Source organism: Sminthopsis crassicaudata, chromosome 1 (assembly GCF_048593235.1).
Source record: "Sminthopsis crassicaudata isolate SCR6 chromosome 1, ASM4859323v1, whole genome shotgun sequence".
NCBI lineage: Eukaryota > Metazoa > Chordata > Mammalia > Dasyuromorphia > Dasyuridae > Sminthopsis > Sminthopsis crassicaudata.
In genome coordinates, this window is record NC_133617.1 from 731,251,161 (window position 1) to 731,276,308 (window position 25,148).

The 25,148-nt window shown below is 40.7% G+C and overlaps 1 protein-coding gene across 5 annotated transcripts in view; it reads left to right on the top strand.

Annotated features, from left to right (window-relative positions):
• PRICKLE2 (prickle planar cell polarity protein 2) overlaps positions 1 to 25,148 on the top strand; it is a 353,317-nt gene that overhangs the window by 253,452 nt on the left and 74,717 nt on the right. For 4 of the 5 annotated variants that reach the window (XM_074284179.1, XM_074284180.1, XM_074284182.1 and 1 more), the window contains one exon: positions 1,215 to 1,398. In XM_074284179.1, the coding sequence (XP_074140280.1) occupies positions 1,215 to 1,398 (184 nt within the window). The remainder of the gene's footprint in view (positions 1 to 1,214; positions 1,399 to 25,148) is intronic. The other variant, XM_074284183.1, reaches the window with a different exon arrangement.

A 25,148-nucleotide genomic window follows, 5' to 3' on the forward strand; every position in this document is an offset into this window, starting at 1 on the left:
TCTCACTGTTGCCTAGCCTCCTGAAAGAGTGTATTCATGATCAAATGACAATATTTGAGGGGCAGCTAGGGGCACAGTGGATAGAGCACCAGCTCTGAATTCAGGAGGACCTGAGTTCAAATGTGATCTCAGACACTTAACACTTCCTGGCTGTGTGACCCTGGGCAAGTCACTTAACCCCAGCCTCAGGGAAAAAAAAAAAAAAAAGAAATCACAGAGATATTTGAAAGGTGTCTGGCACACAGTAGGCACTTACTGCAGACTCTACCTTCCTTCCTTCCTTTCTTCTTCCTTCCTTCCTTTCTTCTTCCTTCCTTCCTTCCTTCCTTCCTTCCTTCCTTCCTTCCTTCCTTCCTTCCTTCCTTCCTTCCTTCCTTCTTTCTTTCTTCCCTCCTTCCCTTCCTCTTTCCCTCCTTTTCTTCCTTCTTTCCCTGAATCCTTTGGAGACCAATACTAACCATTATACAACCATTATTTCATCTCTTAGTACTATTGTATTGTTTCCTCATCCTTCTTATTGCTATTATTTTTTAAATTATGATATGAATATCAAGTTTGGTGATAATTTCTTCTTGCAGATATTTACCTATCAATGAGTTTTTATTTCTAGTCTTTAAACTTTCTACTTAACTAAAAAAAAAAACGCGCCCACTCAAACACACGTGCAAACATTGTCTTTACCTAAGAAAAAACTTCATAAAAGGAAAGCTGAGTTCATATTGAAGTAACTCTGTACATATTGGGCAGCGAGGAGCCACAGGAAGCAGAGCACTGCACCAAGAGTCAGGGAGTTCTGAGTTCAAATCCAGTCTCAGAAACTTACTGGTTGTGGAACTTTGGTCAAGTGTCTGCCTCAGTTTCCTCATCTGTAAAACGAGGATCCTAACAGCACCTACCTCCTAGGGGTGTTATGAGGATCAAATGGGATAATATTTCTAAAGTTCTTAGCAGAATATCTGGCCCACAGGAGGTGCTACATTACTACCTCTTCCCTCCCTGCCCGTGATCCTCTGGGGCTACCTGTGTGTTTCCATTCCCATCATGGAAGGTGTACCTACACATCCGCTGCTTCGGATGCTCTGGGGCCCTGCCGGAGGCTCGTTGCCAAGAATGTTTTGATTTCCCGATGGGGGCTGCAGTGATTGGCAGCTCTCTGGAAAATGCTTTCTTTCCTCTCTGCATTCTCCCTCACCAAGCCTCCTTCCTGCTTACAGGAAGATCTGCCTGCACTGCAAGTGTCCCCAGGAGGAGCACATCGTGACGGTGATGCCTTTGGAAATGGAGAAGACGGTCAGCAAGCTCATGTTTGACTTCCAGAGGAACTCGACCTCGGACGATGACTCGGGCTGCGCCTTGGAGGAGTACGCTTGGGTCCCACCGGGGCTGAAACCCGAACAGGTAATGCTGTCCTTCTTTACTCCTCATTCTGTCAGAAAGAATCAAAGTCGGGCTGTCCTGCCCCAAAGTCCGGCTCTGGACAGGAGGCAGGCCAAGTGGGAAGAGATGGGAGTAGACAGAGGTCAGCTTATGACCAATGCAAGGCAAATTTGGGGGACTGTTGGAATCTAGTCTCGGAGGATGTCTGGGAAAATTGGGCCCAGACCAAAAGTCGGGGGAGCTACATTTTTCATTGTCTTGAGAACTTTGAGGTGAGGAGAAAGTCTAACCTTGTTCTTTCCAGAGATATTCCCCCATGTTGAGATACTGAGCTTGGCTATACTTGAGTCACAAAGACGTCGGCATTTCCTAGAACATTTGGCACCCCCCATGGGCTGTAAATATCATTGGTTTGATTAAAGGAACCGGCTTTTATTTTCTCGCTTTTTTCTCTGCATTCTTCACTGACACACAAATCCTGACTTTACATATTTTGGCACAAGGGAACCCATCTATCACCGTCCAACTATAATAATATTAATAACTGACATTTTTATGGAGCTTTAAAGATTTCAAAGTACTTTACTTATTTTATCTTTTTGGAACCTCATGCGACACCCCCAATGAGGGTACTAGGTGGTATTGTACCCATTTTGCAGATGGGTTAATGGAAATTCTGAGAGTGCATCTGGAAATTAATTCAAAGTCACCTTTTCCATCTTGAGCTTTCAACATTTCCCAGAGGCCTTTTCCTCTTCTGGGGTCAAGCATAAACTCCTGTGTTTGTTTTTAAAGCTCCTTCCAACCAGGCTCCAAGTTAATTTTTTAGCCTTATTATACATGTACACTCCAGACTAGTCAGACCGGCCTTTTGGCTATTATTCATACACATCACTGCATTTTCTGTCTGTGTCGGGTCTGTCCCCTAGACCCAAAATGTGGGTCTTCCTCTCCACGGCCTCTTGGAGTTCCCAGTTCTCTTCCAAGTTCAGCTGCAGCTCTTCCTCCTACGTGAAGCTGCTGGTGTCTCTCCCTCCCATTATCTTTTACCTATCTGGAGTGGATTGGGGGCACGCATATTTTCCACATGTGTACCTGTTGACTCCCCCAATACCATGGAAGGTCCTGGAGACAGGAACTTATTTTCTCTTTGTGTTTGTAAGCCTAGAATCTGGCACAGCAGAGTTCCTTAATAAACGCTGGTCGATTGATGATTTCTGGCCAGGAATGTGGTGGACAAAGCGAGGCAGGTACTAGGAACTCCCAGGGGTTTCTGGGAGATTCCACAGACATTTAAGGTAGTGTAGCGTGGGAGAAGGTGGTTTTAAAGATTGAGGAACACTATTTAAATTCCAGGTCCTTTTGGTGTATCATTGAGCAAGCTAAAGAAGAAAGAAAAGAAACAAGCTTTTATTATGTGTTTATTATGATTCTGTGCTAAATGCTTGACAATTACCCGAATTGATCCCCATAACAATTCCGTAAAATACCGTTATTATGCCCATTTTACAGTCTTTGCTCTCTCAGAGTCTTTGAGCAAGGCTCAGGAAAGCATTCATCCTCAAGTCTCTGCCCCACCATTGTCTTCCTGGGTGAACTTAGATGAGTCACTTCTCAATCATACAGGATAGCTCCGAATTAAGGCTAAGTGGACTTCAACAAGAGCGTCCTGACATTACCATTCCCGATAATTGATCATTCCTTGGAAATCCATTAACTCTAGGGTTAATCCATTTCACTTTTGGACACACCTCTGGTAGAAAATGTTCCTTTATGGTCAGACTCAAATTCTTGTCTTTTTTTTGTCCTGTCCCCTTGGGCCAAGGATAACACTATAATTCCCCTTCCATATGACAGGAATTCCTTTCCCCCATTCTTTTCATATATTCTTTTCATATCCACACCCTCCCCCATGCCTAGAAGCCACTCCTTTCTTTTCTCCATCTCTCAAAACATCTGCCTTACTCCCAGGCTCAGGTGTGCCCTCTTCCTCTAGGCCTTTTTCTGATCCTCCCAAGTGTTGATCTCCCTCTTGAGATTACCTGCATTTCCTCACCTGTCTCCGGGTGGAATGGAACCTTCCTGGGAAGAGCAGCTGTCTCCCTTTCGGGTCTATATTAGCCATTGCTTTGCCCATTGCAAGTGCACGTTGTAGATTGAATTGAATTGGATGAAGACATGGGTTGGTGATCGTGGCGTGGTTCCTCTGCCCAAGCTACGGACGCCATGTTATTTTCCATCCTGAGTTCACTTGCACATTTTATTCTTCCTACAGCTGCTAGAAGTCCCCCACCCCTTCTTTCTTATTCACTTGAAGATGGGACATGGGTCTCCAGGTTCTCTGGATTAACCAATCTTCAGCCATCTAGTCACTGACGATTTTTTTTTCTTTTGAGAACAGTAACTTGTTTAACATGAATATCAAATTCCTGGCTTTCGGTCTGTGCCCTTTGCTTTGTCTAGAGAACCTGGAGGAAAGCATTTGGAGAGAGAGAGTGGCAGGGGAGGTAGAGTTGCAGACAGTCTTGCCAAGAGAAGGGATAACCCATTTCCTAAAGATTCTGGCCTCTATTCCCAAGAATGCTGGGAAAGGAAGAGGAGCACCATTGAATGGGACCAGGGAAAGATTTCTCAGAGTCTGTAAGACCTTAGACCTAAGATTCAGGAAGCCACATGATTCCTATTCTCAGAGAGCTGTAGTGCAGAAAAGGTCAAGCCCTAGGTCTAAGCTTCAAACCAGTGGTCAATGGCTACTTCCTTTTCAGTCTATCAGTGAATTAAAAAATCAACAGGAAGGGTGAGTTTTGCTATTTAATCCGTTCCGTGTTTTCTGCCGTGGGTGACGCCATGCGGGACTTTGTCCAATTGGTGTGCTTGGACCTCCCCTTGCAAGGACCAAATAAATGCCTTCTGTTTGTATCTGGGGATGTCTCTGAGCAGTCTAGCACTCCATCCCACACACTATAAGAGGTCCCCTAGGACTTTTGGCCAGGTGGTAGGGTAAAGAGGGAGACTGGAACTGCCTGTCCACAGTTCATCTTGTTTCTGGGTGAAGAACACGATGGCCGAGTCTGGTTCTCTACAAAGGGGAAATGAACATTATTGAATATTCGTATCCTGGTACAAAGCTCTTGACACCCCAACTCTAACTTCCTCCTCAGCTCTAAAACAACCTTGCCACTCTTCCTGATCTTTTTTTTTTCTTTTTCTTTGGGGTTAAGTGACTTGCCCAGGGTCACGCAGCTAAACTCATCCTAATCTTTAATTACAAGTAACTGGGAAACTTGGACTCATCTGTTGAGTCTGCCAATACAAAAAAATGAACACGTGCCATTTGGAAGGGGGAGTGGGAGCCATCTACTTGTATATTGCAGGGAGGAAATAAGGCTGATGTTTCATGGGCTTGTTTTGAAGGAGGATGATTCATGCTATCAAATAAGCCGGGTGAATGGTGCCAAAGGAAACAGTGTTCCCATCTCAGAGGGTTCTTTCTGTTTGTCCTTTCAGCTCGGAAGAGAGTCTGTCTTTTTCTCTTCTTCCTTACTTGAATCTATAAAATAGAAGCAATGAGAACCCTGAATTGTCCTACAGAGAGACAAGACTCTCTGGGCATCAGCTGATGGACTCTGTACTTGTCTAATGAAATATCAGCCTACTAAAAAAGCTGGATGCCATTGGAGAAAGGGAACCGAGAACTCCACTTACTTATTTTCAAATTCCAGGGTGGATGGGACTGGTTATGAATTTAAAGATACCTCTTTAGTCAGATTAAGGTTAGAACACTGAGTCCTCTAAAGCTTTGCTTCCTCACATTGCTCTGATAGCTCCCTCTTACTTATCTGTGTTTAAGAGCATCTTCCTCTCTAGCAAGAGGAATTGTGGGTGAATATATTAAACTCCTAGTCACTGGAGGCAAAATATAAAGGTGCTTTAATTTTTGTAAGAAACCTTTCATATCATCGCTTTATTCAAGGGTTAAGACATACCTCCCAGTGACTGTCAGAATTTTTTGTTCCTTCTAAGAAGGCCCGTCATGTTAATGTCATAGAAGCTGAAGTTGGCCCTTTGGGGCACAAGAGAAATGAAGAATTTTTATTCATCTTTGTGCTCCCAATTAAAAGGTATATGAGGAGCATGTCTTTTTTCATGAGGATCTATCAGTCCCAGCAGGTGTATATGAGGAGTATTTTTTTTTCTTGAGGATCTACCCGTCCCAGTAGGTCAGCCAAACAGCTTTATAAGTGCCTTCTCTGTATCAGAAACTGGACTGATTGTGGGGATCACAAAGACAGAAGTTAAAAAGACCTGCCTTCAAGGAGCTGACATTCTAACCAGCTTAAAAGGGACTGTGAGCCTAATTCTTCCACTTACTAGCTGTGTAATCCTTGGACAGATCATACAGGCCTCAGTCTGCTTATCTATAAAATGGGGAGGGGATTGAACTCAGCCCTTTAAGGTCTTTTCTAGCCCTGAATCTGTTATCCTTTGCCTTGGTCTTACTTATTTGATACTTAAGCAACTTAGACATATACTTTACTTCCACAGACCTCTGTTTCTTCATTTGTAAAATAGAGAAATTAAACCAGATGAGGTCTAAGGTTCCTGTCAGCTAAAAAATCTGATAACTGTATGATCTTTGGAGCTTGCCTTGTTTTACAGATGATACGAAAAGGGAAAGAATGAGCTGTTCTTGGCTCAGTGGAAAACCAATCTCATCTTTGTAAATTGGATGTGGTTTCAGGTGATTAGTCTGAAAAGCAAGGGAAGGAAAGTCATTTTAATTTAATTTGCATCTCTTCAAACTTTGTGTTTGGAAGGGAATGCAAAACAGTGACTTCAATCGGGAGCCTCCGAATCTTTGTCCATCCTGGCTTCCAATTAGGAAACTGATATTTTCCTCCCTGGATCTCAGTTTCTCCAATGATCATCAAACGGGTGCAATAATTCTTACCCAATCAATCTCACAGGTATGTAATGAGAATCATTTTTATAAGTGGATAATGGTGAGGAAAGAGCTTTGTAAGACTAAGAGCCCTATAAAAATTGGTGAGGCGGCTCCTATTCTTCTCATTATTACCCTGGAGGAAAGGAGGTGCCATGTCAGGCTACTGCTTCTGGGCTAGACCAAAGCAGAAACTCGTCTTGTGGCGGTTGCCTTGACATTGCTACCAACGTATTTATTTAGCAAAGCACGGGGTGATACTTCCCCACGTCTGTGTCTGCACGGCACGAGGGGAGGGTTGGGTGCAATAATTTTCCTCTTGTGTTCCAAAGGAAGAACATGGAGTAAAGACCAGGATGTGGGTGGCCTGCCTTCTGTGTGTACTTTTAAATTTCCTTCTCACTTTGGTCTTCTGGCTCCCTTAATTCTCGGCACAGTTTGACTAGAGTATCCAAAGTCAGGGCAGATTCCACCCCCACCCCCACCCCTCCCAAGGATGCCTCAAATGCACCATGTGTCTGTGAGGCTCTGAGCAGGGTGTTCGGATCTGAACATCCTAGGATCTCAGTGTGCTCGGGTTTGTAACTTTTCCTTCTCTTTGAATGGTGCTCTTGCATGTAATGATGATGGCCTACATTGATATAACAAAAATTATCTTATATGAGGCTCAAAACAACCCTGGAAAGTAGGGAGTACCAAGAGGTGGTTTGATTTGAACCCGATCTGTGCTTTTGTTGGGATAGGGGATTCCCACTGAGAAAATGCATTCTGTCCTTAGAGACTGACTACTTTGAAATATGTGGCCTGAGTCATCTAACCAGTTTATTTCAGAAGACTGACATTTGTCTTATTCCAAGGCCAGTTTTCTATCCACCATAAAAGGGTGTGTGTGTGTTATGCATAAATACATATATATGTACATATATTTATACTTATATATAGCTACATCTAGATAGATTGTAGATAGATAGATAGATAGATAGATAGATAGATAGATAGATAGATAGATAGATAGATAGATAGATATGGAGGTAGATTTAGAATTGTAAGGGACCTTACAAGTCATCTGAAACACCTCATTTTACCAATAAGAAAACAGAGGTACAAAAAGCTTACATGACTTAATTTATGTCTCCTAGGCAATAAGTAGCAAGTCTGAATTTGAACTCAGGACTCCCAAGTTTTCCCCTGTACCTTGTTGTTAGTTCTGTCTCCTATATCCGTGGCTACCTCCTAGGTTCAGGGCTTCATCTGCTTCCATCCAAGCCACTTTGGTGCCCTCCTGCTTGGTCTTCCTGCTCCCAGTCTTTCCCTTCTCCAATCTCTCTTACACAAAGCTGCTTAAAAGCAGGAATGTGCTCTATCTCTACTCAACAATATTCAGAGGCTCCCTATTGCCTCTAAAATAGAGTTCAAACTGTTCTCCCCAGTGTTGAAAGCCTTTCCCAAAGGGAACCCAGCCTCTTCCTCAGCTTTGTTTCTCTTCTTCCCTTTCAAAAATTCCAATCAGATTGGCCTCTGTCCCCTTGCCCTCACTGTACACTGTCAGTCTTTGGCCAAGGTGTCCCCCGCTACTTCCCTTTCTCTGTTTATTATACTCCTTAGGCTTCCTTTAGGAAACCTCCTCATCTCCTGATTTGTTTTCCTTCCTCACTTTTTTTGAATTTATATATCTGTTTACTGAAAAAGAGAATATAATCTTCTCGAGAGCAGTAAAATTGTTTCATTTGTCTTTCTTTCTCTTCCTAGGATAGCACAAGTGTCTCCTTGTACAGAGTAGGGCCTTGAATTAAATTAGGGGCAGATGGGGAGTACATTGCATAGAGTGTTGGGCCTGGAGTCAGGAAGCCTTGGACACTAACAAGCTTGATGAGCCTGGGCTCTTAAGACACTTAATGCTATTTGCCTCAGTTTCCTCATCTGTCAAATGAGCCAGAGAAGGAAATGCCAAACCATTCTAGTGCCAAGAAACCCCAAATGGAATCATGAAGAGTGAGACTGAACTGAAATGACTAAACAATGAATTGAAATAAAGTGACTAACCCAGAATCAGGCAGCTGCTTTTAAAAGGACAAGAGAAAATGTGCACCCCAGAACCCCACAACTCTTGATTTCCCTTATCAACAGCAAGAGGGGTCATCAATTTTCCATTTTAAGGAGCATCAGAGAATGTGGAAGGAGGAACAGCTGAATTTGGGGACAAGAGGCTGGTCAAATCCCAACTCTGCCATTTATTAACAGCCAGACTTTGGGCAAGTCACCTGGCCTCTGAAATGTTTCCCAGCTCTAAAGCTAAGATTTGGTGACTTCTGACATCCTTCCCATTTTTTCCATGGTACTCTGGAACATCTTTTCTGAGAATGGAGGGCAATGTGACATGTTACTTTGTAGGTTCTAAGCAGAGATACCTGGAACCCACAGCCCTGTACTTCTTTTCTAAAATACCTAGCCTGAAGAATGTGATAAAATTCTACTTTTGGCTTTCTTTAGTAGAAGGACAGATGACAATGACTTCAGATCCAACAGACATAATGTTGAAAAAATGATTGTTTATTCCCAAAGCCAGCATTCTGACTCAGTCTTGACTCACACTTTTCTAGAAATCTGGACCCTTGCTAGATTTTGGGGGGTTTTTGTGTTTTGTTTTATTTTTTTTTGCCATAACAGCCCAGCTACTGTGTCAGCATCAGTCTGTGGTCGACATATAAGCAGGAGCATGTGCCATCACTGTCCTCAGGATGACTGGACTGAACCAAACACCCTGGCGTGGCCATCCTCCCGATGACTCAAAGGAGAGAGGAGGATTGGCAAGGCTTGCTCCGTCATTCATTGTTTCAGAACCAAACATCAAACCCAGCCAGGATCCAACTGCAGGGAGAATAGAGGTCATATAAAGGCTGTCTTAGGGAGAGAGGGAAGAAAGGAGACGGCATCTCTCCTGTGACCCTCTGTGGAGACCTCCAGGAGACCCAGAAAAAAAACTCTAGTGTAGCAGGTTTTGAATTGTGTGTTATCTAGGAAGGACCAATCCCCTCATTTGCCTGGTATCAGTAAATCAATGAGCAAGCATTTATTAAGCACTTACAATGTACTTGGTACTCTGCTAAGGGGGGAAGGGGAGACAGAAACAATTCTTGCCTTCAAGAAGCTTATATTCTTTTTTATTTTTTAATTTGTGGAATAAAGCATTTTCATAATGTAGTACAATAAAAAAACAAAGATTGCACATAAAACTGCAGCTCTACTACACACAACTTACTATTCCTTTTAAACAAGCAAGAAAATTATCATGTAAATTTTTTTTCCCTTTCCCCCTCAGAGATGGCTACCATTAGACGCAAATAGCTGTGTGTGTACCATGTCTGTATATGTATACACACACATATACACAAATATGCATACACATATATATGTAAGATTATTCTATGCATATTTTATTTATTAGTTCTTTCTCTGGATATAGATAACGTCTTTCTTCATCTGTCCTTAATAGTTAAATTAAGAAACTTACATTTAATGAGGGAGTGAGCATGAACATCAAAACGGTTATATAAGATACACACAGAGTAGATCAGAAGTTCTTAACCTTTTTAGCACGGGCCCCTTGGGCAGCCTGGTGATGCCTATGGACCCCATTTTTGAAAAGAGTGTTTACATGAAATAAAACACATAGGACTATCTAGGGAACCAATTATTTTGAAATATCACTATTAGAATAGCTTTTTAAAAGTTCATGGAACCCAGATTTAGAACCCTTGTTCTAAGGAAAGAAAGAACAAGGGTCCAATCCCAGATGCAATTACCTGTGTGAACCCAAACAAATCATTTCATTTCTCTGGGCACCAGATTCCCCATTTGTGAGATGAAAGCATGCACCAGACCAGAGATTCTTAACCTATTTTATCCTGTGAACATTCTGTAGGACCCTATGGACCTTTCTCAGAATGTTTTAAAATGCAAAATAGGATTACCAAGGAAACCAACTATAATAAAATACAATTATCAAGATAATGGATATTTGATAACTATATATCTACATCCATTATTAATATATCACTATTAGATTAATATATTATCTCTATGTGTCATCTGTTTTCTTTATATCCATTATCAATACATGATTTATCATCCATTCTTGCATCTACATATCTATTCATTATCTATCTGTCCTTTGTTCATCATTTATCTGTCTGTCCATCTATTTTTCTGTCTATCTATCCATCAACTTACCTATCTCTTATCTATGTCTTATCTATCTCTATCCACCTTTCATGTATTTATCTAACCATTCACCCATCCATCCATTTATCTACTACATATCTATCCATCTATCTACCTATCTGTCCATCTATTCATCCATCCATCTAGCCATCTTTCTATCTGTTGATCCATATATCTATTTATCTATCTTTTCTTATCTATCTCTATCCAACAGTCATCTGTCTATCCATCTATCCATCCATCCATCTATTTATCCATCTTCTACCTATCTCTATTTGTCCATCTGTTTTGTCTATCTATAGTTGTCTTGTCTATATCCATCGGTCATCTATTTATGTACCCATCCATCCATTCATCTACCTACCTACCTATTCATCCATCATCCATCTAGCCATCTTTCTATCTGTTGATCCATATATCTATTTATCTATCTTTTCTTATCTATCTCTATCCAACAGTCATCTGTCTATCCATCTATCCATCCATCCATCTATTTATCCATCTTCTACCTACCTATCTCTATTTGTCCATCTGTTTTGTCTATCTATAGTCGTCTTGTCTATATCCATCTGTCATCTATTTATGTACCCATCCATCCATCCATCTACCTACCTGCCTATTCATCCATCCATATGTCCATCCATCTATCTGTTCATCTATCCATTTATCTGTCCATCTTTCCATCTGTTGATCCTTTTATCCATCTATAGCTCTAATCATCCATTCATCTATCTATTTTTCTATCCATCAATCTATTTCTCTATCTCTCGTTATCCATCTCTCCAGTTGTCTGTCTGTCTGAATAATTCACACCTCTGGAGCAGAAGGAACGTGTTCGTAGAGGAGCAAATTCTGGCAACTGAGGGGCCAGGCCTCCTGCAGAAAGTCTCCTTTCTTGTACTCTGAATGTGAGCCATGGCTCCCTGAGAATCCTCAGCACTCGCTCCTCCTGGGCCCCAGTTGGCAAGCCTCTTGGGCAGGGCTTAAGGTAGAAAAGTCTCCCGGGTTTTGTTTTCTTCTTCCTTCTGGAACATCTTTGCTTTTAGTGAACTCCCTTTGAGCAGATGAAAACTTTCCCAACACCCTAGAAAGTTCCTTCCCCACACCCTGCCCCGCCCACTCCCTTCCCAATCTCCTTCTTCCTCTCCTGTTCCTTTTTGTTCCTCCCTCTGCCTTTCCTGTTCTCTTTTTCCTCCCTCTCAGAGTCAAAGGAGTTTAGGTTTGGAAAGGATCTGAAGTGGGCCTCCTCTCCAGCCTCCCACCCAGTGCAGGAATCTCCTCTCAGCATCCCTGCCAAGGAGGTCATCCAGGCTTCCAGCCTCAGCTCGAAGATGCTTCTTTGATTTTTAAAAAAGTTTTCCTAATGCCGTTTGTTTTTCTATCTCAAGTCATTTCCGGATAGACCCCCCTCCTGGCCTCCACTGAGCCTTCCCTTGTAAAAACAACAACAACAGCAGCAGCAGCAAAGTGAGCAAGATGACGAGCAGCTCACAGTGAAGATCAGAGAGCCGAGGATGGAATGTGCCCAGTCTGGGTCCCCGTGCCTGGAATGCACTCCCTCCTCAGCTCCGGAAACCCCTGGCTCCCTTCGAGGCTCAGTTCAAGTGTCATTCCTGCCAGAGAGCTTCTCTAATTTCCCCCTCAGTCCCGCCTATCACTATGTGTTTATTTAGTGCAAAAGCCATTTGGGAAGGTTTTCAAACCGCTTCACCTCCATGGGCCTCAGTTTTCTCATCTGCAAAATGAAAGGCTTAGACTCTGACACTTCAGGTCTCTTCTGTTTCTAGATCTGTGAGTTCTCCACACCCAAGTGGAATGGAAGTTCCTTGAAGTCAGAGACTATCTGCCTTTTAAAAATGTATCTCTGTATTTGTACAAATGTATCCCTGGTGATTTGTGCAGAGTGAGAACTCATAAATGTATGTTGGTTGATGTACAGACCAATTGCATTTAGTTTTTCAGATGAGGAAACTGAGGCTTGGGGATAATAAGTCACACAGTCAGTAACAGAGCTGGGATTCCACCGGAGTTTAGCCCTCTTGGCGTGGTAGCGCACACATGGACACCATTTCCCACCCAAAGTCACCTCTCTCCCATCCCTACCTCCCGGACAAAAGGAAGACCGTGTATTTCTTTCTCTCCTTCCTGGGGCTGAGATCTGTTATAATTATAAAGGCATATGAAGCCTCTTTGTGTCCCAAGACAGCCAGCCTGTCCCTGTGGTGCTAATTGGAAGGTTCTTTGTTCATGTATTGAATCGCAATCTGTCTCCCTATCCGTCTTCCCCTTTCCTTGAGTTATAGTGGGCAAGGGGGCTATCAAGAGCAGGGGAAAGAAAGCAGCTTATTATTTTAGCTTCTCCTACAGCAAAAATAACAACAGTAACTCACATTTATATGATAGTTTCAGTTTTCGCAGTCCTTTTCGCTTGTCATTTATTCTCCCCACAACCTCGTAAGCTTAGATGCTATTGTCTTCATCTCAATTTTACAGATGAGAAAAAGCAGGGTCAAGGATTGAGTGGCTTCCCCAGATTACAGAACTGTTAATATCAGAGGCGGGATTTGAAACCGGGACTTCCTGACTCCGAGTTTTTTCTGATCCACTCTAAGAGAAGTTATCTTGTGGACCAGAACCTGAAATAATTGTTAGCCTTGTGTAGGGGGAAGGTAGCAGAATTTTGTGATAACTGTGCCTATCCACTATTTTTTTTTTAACTATGGGTAAACCAATTGGTAATTGAGCATGTAGGATGTGCTAGGCAATGTGGAAAATACAGAAGGGAAGGCAAGATAATGACCAAATGACCAGGGCTTTGTCTAAGAATGACCTGCAGATGGTGTGATACAGAGAGGGAAATTGCTCTTTGCCCAAATCATCCTCTTATTGGCTCATGGTCTTAAGCCCCGGTTGGGAATCAGAGAGAGGAAATGAGGGGAATGATGCAAAGAGAATAAGGTATCTGATCACAGCTTCTACCCAAGTTCAAAGGGAGCAATTTGTTTATCTGACAGAAGAGGAATGGGGTAAGAAAAGGTGGGATTAGAACAATAGAATAATAAGGTGGGTATCCTGCCCCAAATTGGACTGACCTATCACAGGAGGTCATAGGTTCAATGATTTAAACCTAGAAGGAAGGATGCAATCCAACCCTCCTCATTTTATAACTGAGGAAAATGTCACTTAGGGGAGAGGAAATGACTTACCAAAATTATACAGATAGCTGGTTAGTGACCTAGTTCAGTCTGTTCATTGCTCTAGCATGAGTCCCCCATCACTGGAGATCTCCAATTGGGATTGGAATGGCCTCTTGTTTGGGATCTTGTATTCAGAGACTTCTGAGGTCCTTTCTGCCTTGGAAATTTTGAGTTTGTGGAAATGTGTAGTTTGAGGCTGAACTGGAATGAGAAGCAAAAGCCCTTAAGTTCCCCTCCTGACCTTGGCCCTGAACCTCACTGGACCTCAGGCTCCTCCGACAGAACGTAGAGGGCTGGACTTTATGATTGCTGAAATTCTTCTAGGTCTAACGAGCTCTGATTTATGAAATGGAAGATTTGCTGGGAAACGGTAGATTTGTGTACAAGGGCCATGTGGGAGTGATGATGGGTGAGGAGATATATGGAAGGGGATGGGGAATTCTATAGAAAGGAGGAATGCAGCAATGTGAATTTATTAAAACTGTATGAGATATTCCATCTTATCTAAAAGTTTACTAGCTTCCACTGGCCTCTGGCATAGACAGGAACAGCCCTAGAGAACATTCATTTTGTTTAAGGTTGAATAAAATCTGTCAGATGTATTTGCTTTATGGTTTTAAGGACTTAACATATTACTCTTCTTCTGGAGGATTTACTTTTCTTTTTTTTTCTTTTTTTTTAAAGGATCATGAGTAAAGAAAGGGTAATGCTTTACACAAAGAAGTGTATCTCTCATGGTAGAATTTCAGTGACTATAGAAAGGGAGACTTCCTTTTGTTTTCCTAAGTATACCATGTTGGTAGGCAGCAGGCGTTCTTCCCACATGGATACACAAGCTTCCTGGTACAGCAGAGAATGACACAAATTGAAAAGGACTTAAAATGAAAGTTTTATTCAATCAATATTTATTAGATAACTTGATGTATTCAAGATCCCTCTAGTAATGAAAGAAATCACAGCCTCCACCCTCAAGTAACAGATGGAACTGAGCATGGGATAAAATGGACAAAATAGGGGTAGTGGGAAAGGGACCTCGATCCATGAAGGCTTCAAGGAAGAAGTGACATATACACTGACCTTAAAGGAAGGAGACTTCTTCAATAGGGAAGAACTGGGGACAAAAGTGGGGTAAAAGCTCATCTAAAGAGACACAATGGTACAGTGCTTAGACTCAGGAAATCTGAGTTCAAATGAGTACATAATAGCACCTAACATTTACATCATACTTTATATATAGAAATATATTTTATATAAATTTAAATATATATTTACATAACACTTTTTATATATGTTTTTCAAAGCACTTTACTCATTCATGTTATCTCATTCACTCCTTACCACAACCCTAGGAGACTGATGCTGTTATTATCCCCATTTTACAGATGAGGAAACTGAAGTTGATAGTTTAAGGGATTTGATCAGTGCTAAATGTCTGAAGCTGGATTTGAACTCAAGGCTTCCTGTCTCCAGATCCCATGGATTACCCATGTTGCCATCTAACTCCCTAGGTGTTCTTGTATATAAAGAGCTTCCTACACCTAAAAATCCTACATAAATAGGATGATTATTATTCTAAACTGTGTGCAAACACGTGGAGATGGGAAAGGGCGAGATGAGAATGGTGGATGATCATCCAGTTTAGGTGGAGTCAAGAGTACATGTGGGAGTAGTGTGAGATAAGGCTGGAAAAGTAGATTGCTGCCAGATTGTGGAGGCCTTTGAATACCAGGCAAAGTGGTTTGTGGGTTGGGTTTTTGTTGTGTGTGTGTGTGTGTTTTAAGTGAAGTGCAGAATCTTTTGAAGCACAAATGCCCACTTTTCCTGGAAAAGGCACTAGAGCTTTAGAATGAGAAATGAAGCATAAGAAAGTAGTGATAATTTTCAGGAGGAAGCTGTATGGCTTTTCCAGCCAAATTGACAGAGACCCTCCTACAAACAGCCCCTTTTCACGGGTTCCTGAGATAAAAAGACCCAGCATGCTTAAGTAGCAAGTTATGAAAAAGTCCTCAAAGGAAAATCCATTTTTTTTTCCTTTTTTAGGAGTCTGATAATCCTTACAGTTTGGGGAAAGGATGTGTTAATCCTCTAGCTTGTCAAAAGCATTGTTTTAAATGCTCAATCCAAGTTAGTGGGGCCTCCGTCTACTTTAAATAGCACAAGCTTCCTAAGGGATTGTTTTATGGCCCAGTACCTCATGATGAGGTGCCAGTTACTAAATATCTCAGAAGACAGACTTGCCTTGTATAGAATGGGGCTCTTTGGCCAAGGTGGGAGAGGACTACATTTCCCAAGATGCCTTGGCCTGGGGTACAAGCACAAATGAAAACAATTTCATTTCACAGGAAGCTCTTTGTCTATGGCTCGGTTTATTGATTATGGAGGGGGGACTCCTGGAGAGAGAGGAGAGGATAATTGGAAGGCTCTGTTGAATTCATGACCTCAGGATGCAGTGGCCAGCCATACAAGGAGTTTGTGTAGTACCATTGTGATTGGAAAAGCAAAGAAGGATGAGCTACAGCCTAAGCCCCCTGGTCTAGCAGCAAGGGATGGGTCCCCTGCTGAGGCTGAGACTATTAGAATTGGGCGTTTTGGAGGAGTTTAAATCCCCTCTGCAGGGGAAGGGCAATGAAGCTTAACTCATTTAGCAATGTGGTGGATAACTTTTTTTGGTTCTTTACTATGGTTTTCAGGATTTAAAAAACTTTCAATGCTGTTCTGTTGTGTGTGTGTGTGTGTGTGTGTGTGTGTGTGTGTGTGTGTTTTTCCCCTTTTTTGCACAGAGCAAATGAAGATGTAGCCCTTAATCTTGTTGATTCCCAGTTTTCAATCTAAATGGGAGCAAATCAGTGACCTCCTTCAATTTAGAAAAGAGAACTCTCCCATCTTTTCAATCAGTTCATAGGAGGTTTGAAGGACATCGGAGCATGAGCTTCTAAACCTTAATTGATGTCCCCTGGTGTTGAGTGATGGGTCTATTAAACCGCTTGCTCCTGGCTCTTGAAACAGGTTCAGGTGATTAAAGAGTCTGACTGCAGAGGAGCTGATTGTACGTTGGATAACCTGAAGCTTACTTGACAAAGATATTTAGCTTGGAAGAAGAGTTTGGGTTTGGAGGGGATGATAACTATCTTTGAATGTTTGAATGGTTGTCATATGGAAAATAGGTTCATTTTGTTCTTTGTGGCCCTCGAGTAGAAAACCAGGGATAATGTGTGGTAGTTACAGGGAGGCATGTTTTGGTTCAATGCTTTCTGACGATTAAAGCAGCCCTAAATTAAGAAGTATTTAAACAGAGACTAAATAACCGCTTTTGCTGGTGATGATACAGAAGGATTCAATGCTTTAGACAAGATTTTCTTTTTCAATTCTAGAATTTCATGAGTCGACGCATGACCAACAAGTAATATATTTGGCTTATTCTGGCCATCGTTGGGAGAAATGTTGGCTTTGGAGTAATAGGACGTGGCGTCAAGCTCTACCGCTTAACCTCCCTGGGCCACGGTTTCCTTATTTGCAGTTAGGTCCATATTGATGTGAATGATGATTCCCATGAAGTGATAGCATCATCTGAATTCTCACTGCATATTTCCATTAGGCTAGAGCCAGCTACCATATTTTACATAATTATAACTTTAATAGTGTGAATTGAAACACGTGATCGCTCGACGGTATTCATTTTTCACATTAATTGGAACCTAGCTGCACAAACTAAAAAGGTTGGATTAGATAATTTCTAAGGTCTACTCAGCTCTAAATCAGCAGACTTGTTTTATGCTAGGGATTATCCCTTGAGATCTTCCCCAATTTACCCTGTATATAGCTTGTTTGTACATCATCTGCATGTTGCCCCTCTCATTAGACCACAAAGACCGGAGATGATTTTGCTTCTTTGAATCCCCAGAACTTAGCACAGTGCCTGGTATATAACAGATATTTAATAGATGCTTGTTGACTTTTTAAAAAATGTTGTAATGATGCCTTTTGTTTCTGCATCACTATTATTTGTGGATATATATATATATATATATATATATATATATATATATATATATATATATATATATATATATATATATATATATATATATATATATATATATATATATCTTACTTTTCCCTTTCCCCATTGGACCTCCTGAATCAAAAACAAAACAATTGATTCCATGATATTATGAATTCACAATCTCCCACCTCTGAGAGGGATCATTCTGTTTTTTTGTTTTTTAAAATTACTCAGAGTTTAGCTTCCTTTTACTGATCTATTTCTTGGTATTATTGTCGTCACTGGATATATTGTCCCCCTGCTTGCTATTTCTTTGCATGTTTCATTCTGTATCTGTTCATACAAATCTTCCTATGTACTCTGAATCCAATTATTTTTCTTCTCTACCCCTGGATTCCATTATCTTGTTCAGTTCAAAAGGAGAGGAGCTTTTCTAACCAATCAGGACACTTCCTACCAACTTTTTTGTGTCTCTTTGCTCATGTCATTTTAGCACATCTCAAGCAGCTACCATCACAGGATTTGGAGCCAAATGTGATTCTGATGACCAACTAGGTACAGAATTTGACAATTAGAAGAGATCTCAGTGACCATGTCCAACCTATAGATGAGGGATTCTTAAGTTTGGTTTCTTTTTCATAGATCCATTTTGCAGCTGGTAGTGACACACTCCTCTTGGAATTAAATTTTCAAATACACAAAGAAGACATATAGAGAACTACAAAGAATCATTTATATTGAAATAAAATTATTAAAATATATTTTTAAAATTTCAGGGATCCCAGACTAGGAACTTTTGCTGTAAACCAATGGAATCCCCACTATGACCTACCCAACAAGTGGCCATGAAGTCTTGTGCTTAATAGTGTGCATTTATTAAGTCCTTACTGTGAGCTAGGCAATGTGCTAATCACTAGGGAAACAAAGAAAGGCAAGATAATTCCCTGCCCAGCTTCCTCCTTTTACAGATAATGGAACAAAACCTAGAGAGATAAAGCACTTGCCCAAGGTTGAACAAGTATCAGAGCCGAATCTAGTTCTTGTGCTTTTTTTTTTCCACTCCACCCCATTTTCTTTTTATAGAAAATTCATTTCACTTTTCTTCTAAGTGTTACTTCAGTGTTTTTTGTTCAAAAGCTGGTGGCTTAATAGAAAGATTATTGTAATTGAATTCAGGAAGACTTAGGTCAGAATCTGATTTTATGTTAGCTCTGTGAGCATAGGCAAATTAGTGCCTCCTTTGAGCCTCAGTTTACTCATTTGTAGAAATAATACTAGGATTGTTAGGAGGATCAGAGGAGAGGATGTATTTGAAGTAGTTCAGGAAACTTGACGTGATTCTTTCAGCTATTATTGTTACACACCCAAACCTTAAATGAATGTCCCTGGGAATTAAGAGTGGGGTCATGGAAGAGTTAAAGCTGTCCCTCCCCCATCCCTGTTCAGCTTAAGATGAAGGAAGTCAGTACATTCCAAGCTATAAAGAGGATGCATGGCCTGTCCATATGTTAAAATGGAAACAAAGATGATTTTGAATCCCTTCCAGGGACCTTTCCTTATAGTTTCCCTCTCCTCCCCCCACTCTAAGCCCCTATACTGCTGAGGGTGACCGTATCATTAATCATATGGCTATCGTTCGCCACTCCTGGCTCAGGGGTCATGATGCTAGCCCACTGAGGTCACCGTTCACTTTCCATCAACTTAATACTTGGCAGCTATTTCTATTTGAGTAGCTAGCTATTTGTGCGGGGTGGTGAGGCAGGGAGAAGACAAAGTTGTTTCTCTCCCCGTGCCCAGTGGGTGATTCTGCCTGGTAGGACAACTCTAGGGAGGAAAATAGAACCTAATGAACCTTCTAAAAAACCCATCAAAACCATCATTAGACTTTTCCATTCTTCTTTTAAAGAGTTTCATCTTCGTTATGTCCTTCTCTTTCTGAGCATGCTGAGCATGGAATGGAAGCAGAGTTCCTGTTGTTGATGACTCTGGGATGTCTCTTACTAAGACTGAATTAGATTAAATTTCTCCTAAATTGCATCTTGCATGATACTACTACTACTATTTACCCTCTCTCTGTCTTGATTTCTGTCTATCTCTCTCTTCTCTGTTACTGTCTTTCTCTCGATTTCTGACTGTCTCTCTCTTTCTCTGTTACTGTCTTTCTCTCGATTTCTGACTGTCTCTCTCTTTCTCTGTTACTGTCTTTCTCTCGATTTCTGACTGTCTCTCTCTTTCTCTGTTACTGTCTTTCTCTCGATTTCTGACTGTCTCTCTTTCTCTGTTACTGTCTTTCTCTCAATTTCTGACTGTCTCTCTCTTTCTCTGTTACTATCTTTCTCTCGATTTCTGTCTCTCTCTTTCTCTGTTACTGTCTTTCTCTCGATTTCTGACTGTCTCTCTCTTTCTCTGTTACTGTCTTTCTCTCGATTTCTGACTGTCTCTCTCTTTCTCTGTTACTGTCTTTCTCTAGATTTCTGACTGTCTCTCTCTTTCTCTGTTACTGTCTTTCTCTCAATTTCTGACTGTCTCTCTCTTTCTCTGTTACTGTCTTTCTCTCAAATGCATCTGACTCTGGGATTTTGAGGGATGAGTGAAGCTCCAAATTGACCTCCCACACTGTGGATGAGAAGTCATTTCGGGAGCACTGTAACATTGACTTTGGCCTCTGAAATGCACTGATGTCATTGGATGACAATGTTAAATATGCATCAGTGTGCAGCCTTAAATAAAACTGCCAATTAATAAACTCGTTTTTAATGGAGCTGTCAGAGATGGACCTCGAACTCCTCCAGTCCTGGGGCCTTAAGTACTTTGCCAGATGAGCTCAGGGAGTAGCAGCGCAAGACCAGACTGGACCTGTACAGACTTGTGGCTGATGTATGCTGGATGGGATTCCCATTCAAGCCCTGGCTCATTTACAAGCCAGAGAAGGAAGAGTAACTAGTGGATTTCCCAGTGCTCAGCTTGAAAGGAAAATGGTTCTAACCATTTCCATAAATGCCTTGTAGAACAGCAGAAGATTGCCAGAGGGACCGTCATATCAGACTTCTGAGTGATTTCATATACAAACAGGCTCATTGCAGTTGAAGCAAGGCTTGACAGCCACCATGGCAAATCCACTGGAAGGGCAGAACCTCTAGTCAAATGAGATCAGTTGAGTTGACCAATAAGTGTGTTTTAAGGGCCTCTAATGTACAGAGATAAAAATGAAATAGTCCCTGCCCTTGGAAAGCGCGGAAGCTTTCTGAGCAAGTGATTCTTCATCTGTGGGCCCTCAGCTTCTGATTAGTTTTGAATTTTATTCAATATTTGTAATTCTATCTTGGAATTCATTCAGGGACATTCTCTATTGGTAGAACTGTAAATGGTCTTGTGCTCTGGAAAACTCTATCAGTCAGAACCCTTGTTCTAGACCAATGGAACCCCTTTTATAACCTGCCAATTAAGTCGTGATTGAACCTCTGTGATGGATAGGAAGCATTTATTAAACATCTATCATGTGCATGATATTGTGCTAAGGACTGAGTAAAGACAACTCTTGCCTAACCCTCTCATTTTACAGATGAGAAATTAAGATCCAGAGAGATAAAATATTTATTAAGCCCTGGCTGTATACCAGCCTCTGTACTAGGTACTAGGGATACAAGGAAAGCAAAAACATAACCTCTATTCTAAAGAAATTGAGGGAGACTACGTGTAAACAACTTTGAAAGATATGGGGAAAATCATTTAATTACCAGAGTCCCTGGAAATGTAACCCAAGGGTGTCAAAGACAGGAAGAAAGGCTTTCAAATGTAAAATATTATGGGTAGCATTTGTGTATGTATGTGTGGTATAAAACACACAAAAACATATACACAGACCTGGAAATAGTGTTGCCCATTGGTTGAGTAATAAATAAACAAGTTGTATTTGAACACAACAGAATGCTGTTGCACCATAAGAAAAAAAAAAATCATGAGGATTTCAGAGACATGTGGGAAGATTTGAATGAACTAATGCAGAGTGAAGAAAGCAGATCTGGAAAAACAAAATACACATTCTACATATTATGTTTTTTTTAAAGCCACTAAAAGGCATCCTAGGTTTAATGCCCATTCCTGTTTCCAGAAAATGAATAATGATGAAACATACCTCCCACATCTGGGTAAAGAGGTGGAGATTCTGGGTGTGAAATGTTGCATTTGCAATTAGACTTAGTCATCATGTCCATTTATTTGGCTTAAATGTTTTTCTTTCTACTGGGGTGAGGGCAGGGTGAGAGGGAGAGGGAAATTGCCAATGTAAAAACAAAAGGATAAATAATAGGACTTTTTTTTTTTTTTAAGAATTAAACTCAGTTCCACAGATACTTAATGTGAGCCCATTGCTAGTTTCTGAGACTACAAAAGCAATAGCAAAACCATCCCTGCCCTCTAGAACTTTGTTCAGAGCTACTGAAGATAAAAATCAGCACACTCAACACGACTGCTTCCAAACTAACCCCAACTGCCCCATCCCTAGACCCTCTTGAGTATTAACGTTTGCATAACTAGACATTGTGTCCTGGTATCTCTTAGTACTATTAATACTAGGGATACAAGTATCCCTACTTGAATCCCTCATTACTGAGGATCAAAACTCTAGGGTCATCTTGGACTCTATTCTCTTTTTCTGCCATGTGCAAAATTGCCACAAAGTTTTCTTTCTAGAAGAACTAACTTCCCTGAAGAATTTTCCCTGGCCTCTCTCAGGGCACATGTCTTTAATGGAGCCATTACAAAGACTAATTAGAGCAAAATGTTTGGGTGTGAGTAAGAAAAGCTTTTTATTGGACCCCTAATTTTGATTTTATAATACCTTTGAATGCTTCTTCAGATCATATATTTATTCAGCAAACAATTACTGAACCCTTACTCTGTGCAAGACTATGACAGATGCATTTATTTTGATGAATAAAGCATTTATTAAGTGTTCACTAAGCCAGGTAGTGCAGTAGAGTGCAGAGGCTTGAGTCAAGAAGATTCATCTTCTTGAATTCAAATTTGGCCATAGACACTTACTAGCTGTGTGACCTTGGGCAAGTCATGTAACCCTCTTTGCCTCAGTTTCCTCATTTGTAAAATGTGCTGGAGAAGGAAATGTCAAACCACTCTAGTATCTTTGCCAAGTAAACCTCAAAAGGGGTCACGAAGAATTGGACACAACTCAAATAACAAATGTGCAAAGCATTGTGCTGAGCTCTGGGGATAATTTGCTCTCGAGGAGATCACCTTTTGATGGAAGAGACTACATAGATGAAAGGTTTCAGCTATGTCAGGTAGAAATATCCCATGATTCTTATTGTGACAAAACATGTTACTACTGCTTTTTTAATACCATTATCTACTCTTGCTATTCCCAGGGCTTTTGAGTTCAGCATCCGAGAGGAGATGATAAACAAAGAGGACTAGCTAGTTGTCTCATTGGATTGCACTGGAATTTCCTAGTGGAATAGCCTTACAGAAAGCAAAATTAAGGAGAATCAGGAGCTCACCAAAATCATTGGCTATTACATTCAATTGCTTGGAATTTCAGTTCATGACCATGTCTATGATCCCACTTGGGGTTTTCCTGGCATAGATCCTGGAGAGTTTTGCTATTTCCTTCTCCAGCTCATTTTACAGATGAGGAAACTGAGGAAAACACAATTTGGGCTTAGTTTGGACTAGAAGACCTCTAAGGTCACTTTTAGCTGGAATTCGATGCTACCAGGATCCCAAAAGAGGTATATATCTGCCCTCTCTGATGATAAAACCAATTCCTGGGAAACAGAAAATTTTTAAAAAGAAAAGAAAAACATAAAATAAAAGAAAAAAAATATCCCAGGCACTTAAAAAATGAAAATGTAAGACAAATATGAGGCTAACCTACTAAAAATCCATGAAATTAATTAGGCACAGTAAGCATTTATTAAGCACCTACTATGTGCCAGGCACTGTCCTAAGCACTAGAGATTCAGAGAAAGGCAAAAAAAAAAAACCAATCTCTGCTTTCAAGGAATTCCCAATCCAGTGGGAAGATACTTTGAAGTGAATGCACAGGCTTATAAGTGAAGTCCACCACTGGGCTTCACTTAGTAAATTGTTGAACATTTTTGAGCAGGAAAGTGGTGTGTCTGAAGATGTGCTTTAGGGGGAAAAAATGAATATGTAAGAGTGTCAGAAAGGAAAAAATAATAGAGTTAAGGGTACCAGTTAAATGATTATTGAAAAAATCCAGGTAGTAGGAAATAAATGCCTGAGTTTGGCTGGTTGAGTTGGAATAGGAAGAAGAAGGTACATGAGAAACATTCCAGATTATAAAATTAGTGGGATTCAGCAGTTTTGCAACAAGAGAGAGTACAATCCAAAATGGCCCTAGGGTGTTGATCCTCAGTGATGAGGAAGTTTAATAGTATCACTAATAGACGTTGGAAAATCAAAAGGAGGGAGGGGTAAATTTCTAGAGGAAGACCTTTGATTTAGGATGTGCTGAGTGTGGTCTCTGTTCTGTTTCATATTATACTCTTCTGTCAGTCAACTTTCCATCTCTTGGAGTCTGGAATGCCTTCCCTTCTGACCTCTGCTTTCTAGAATCCTGAGCACAGCTCAGGTGCCACTTCCTGCATTTGAATCTTCCTCAGAGGTTAGGACTCTCCCCATCTTGAACTTACCTTTTTATTATTTTTTTTGTTTTTTTGTTTTTTGTTTTTTAATCTGTTCATTAGGTTTTTACCTACATCCAAGTTTTCCCCAGTGGAATGTAATCTTTATGAGGACATGGGCTCTTGTTTTTGCCTTTGTATTCCTTTTCCTTCACTCAGCATCACTTATAGGTGCTTGAAAAATGTTAACATTGTTAACTAGTTATACTAGTTACCAGTTGTAACTTTCCAGGAGATTGATTTGAAATGGAAAAGGAAAATCTAATCTAAGTATATAGCACATGAAGAGATTAATGTCGGAACCTCCTACTTGTGTACAAGAACCTAGATGGCTTTGAATTGTGAAACTCCTGACCAAAAAAAACGCATCATAAGGATTAGCCAATAGAAGGTGGAAGAAAGCATAGAGGTCACAAATCCAGTGGCATTCAAATGGGACCATTATATCGTATATTGTACATAAAGTTCCTTCTGGGCCATATTTTGACTTAGAAAATCACATTTTAACATTATATTCTATTGTATCTTTGCTTTTTAAAATTTTTACTTATTTTGTTCTGAACTTAAGGAATAAAACAAGCATTTCCATATCACAGTTGAAAAAGTGGGGAAGAAAGATGATTGGGAAGTGTTTTCATGTATAATTACATTTTAATCTGATTTGGCTGTCCTCAGGAGTTAAGGAGGGCTACTTATTTAATCCCTTTGATTTTACCCAACCTCATCCCTTTATGGATGAGACA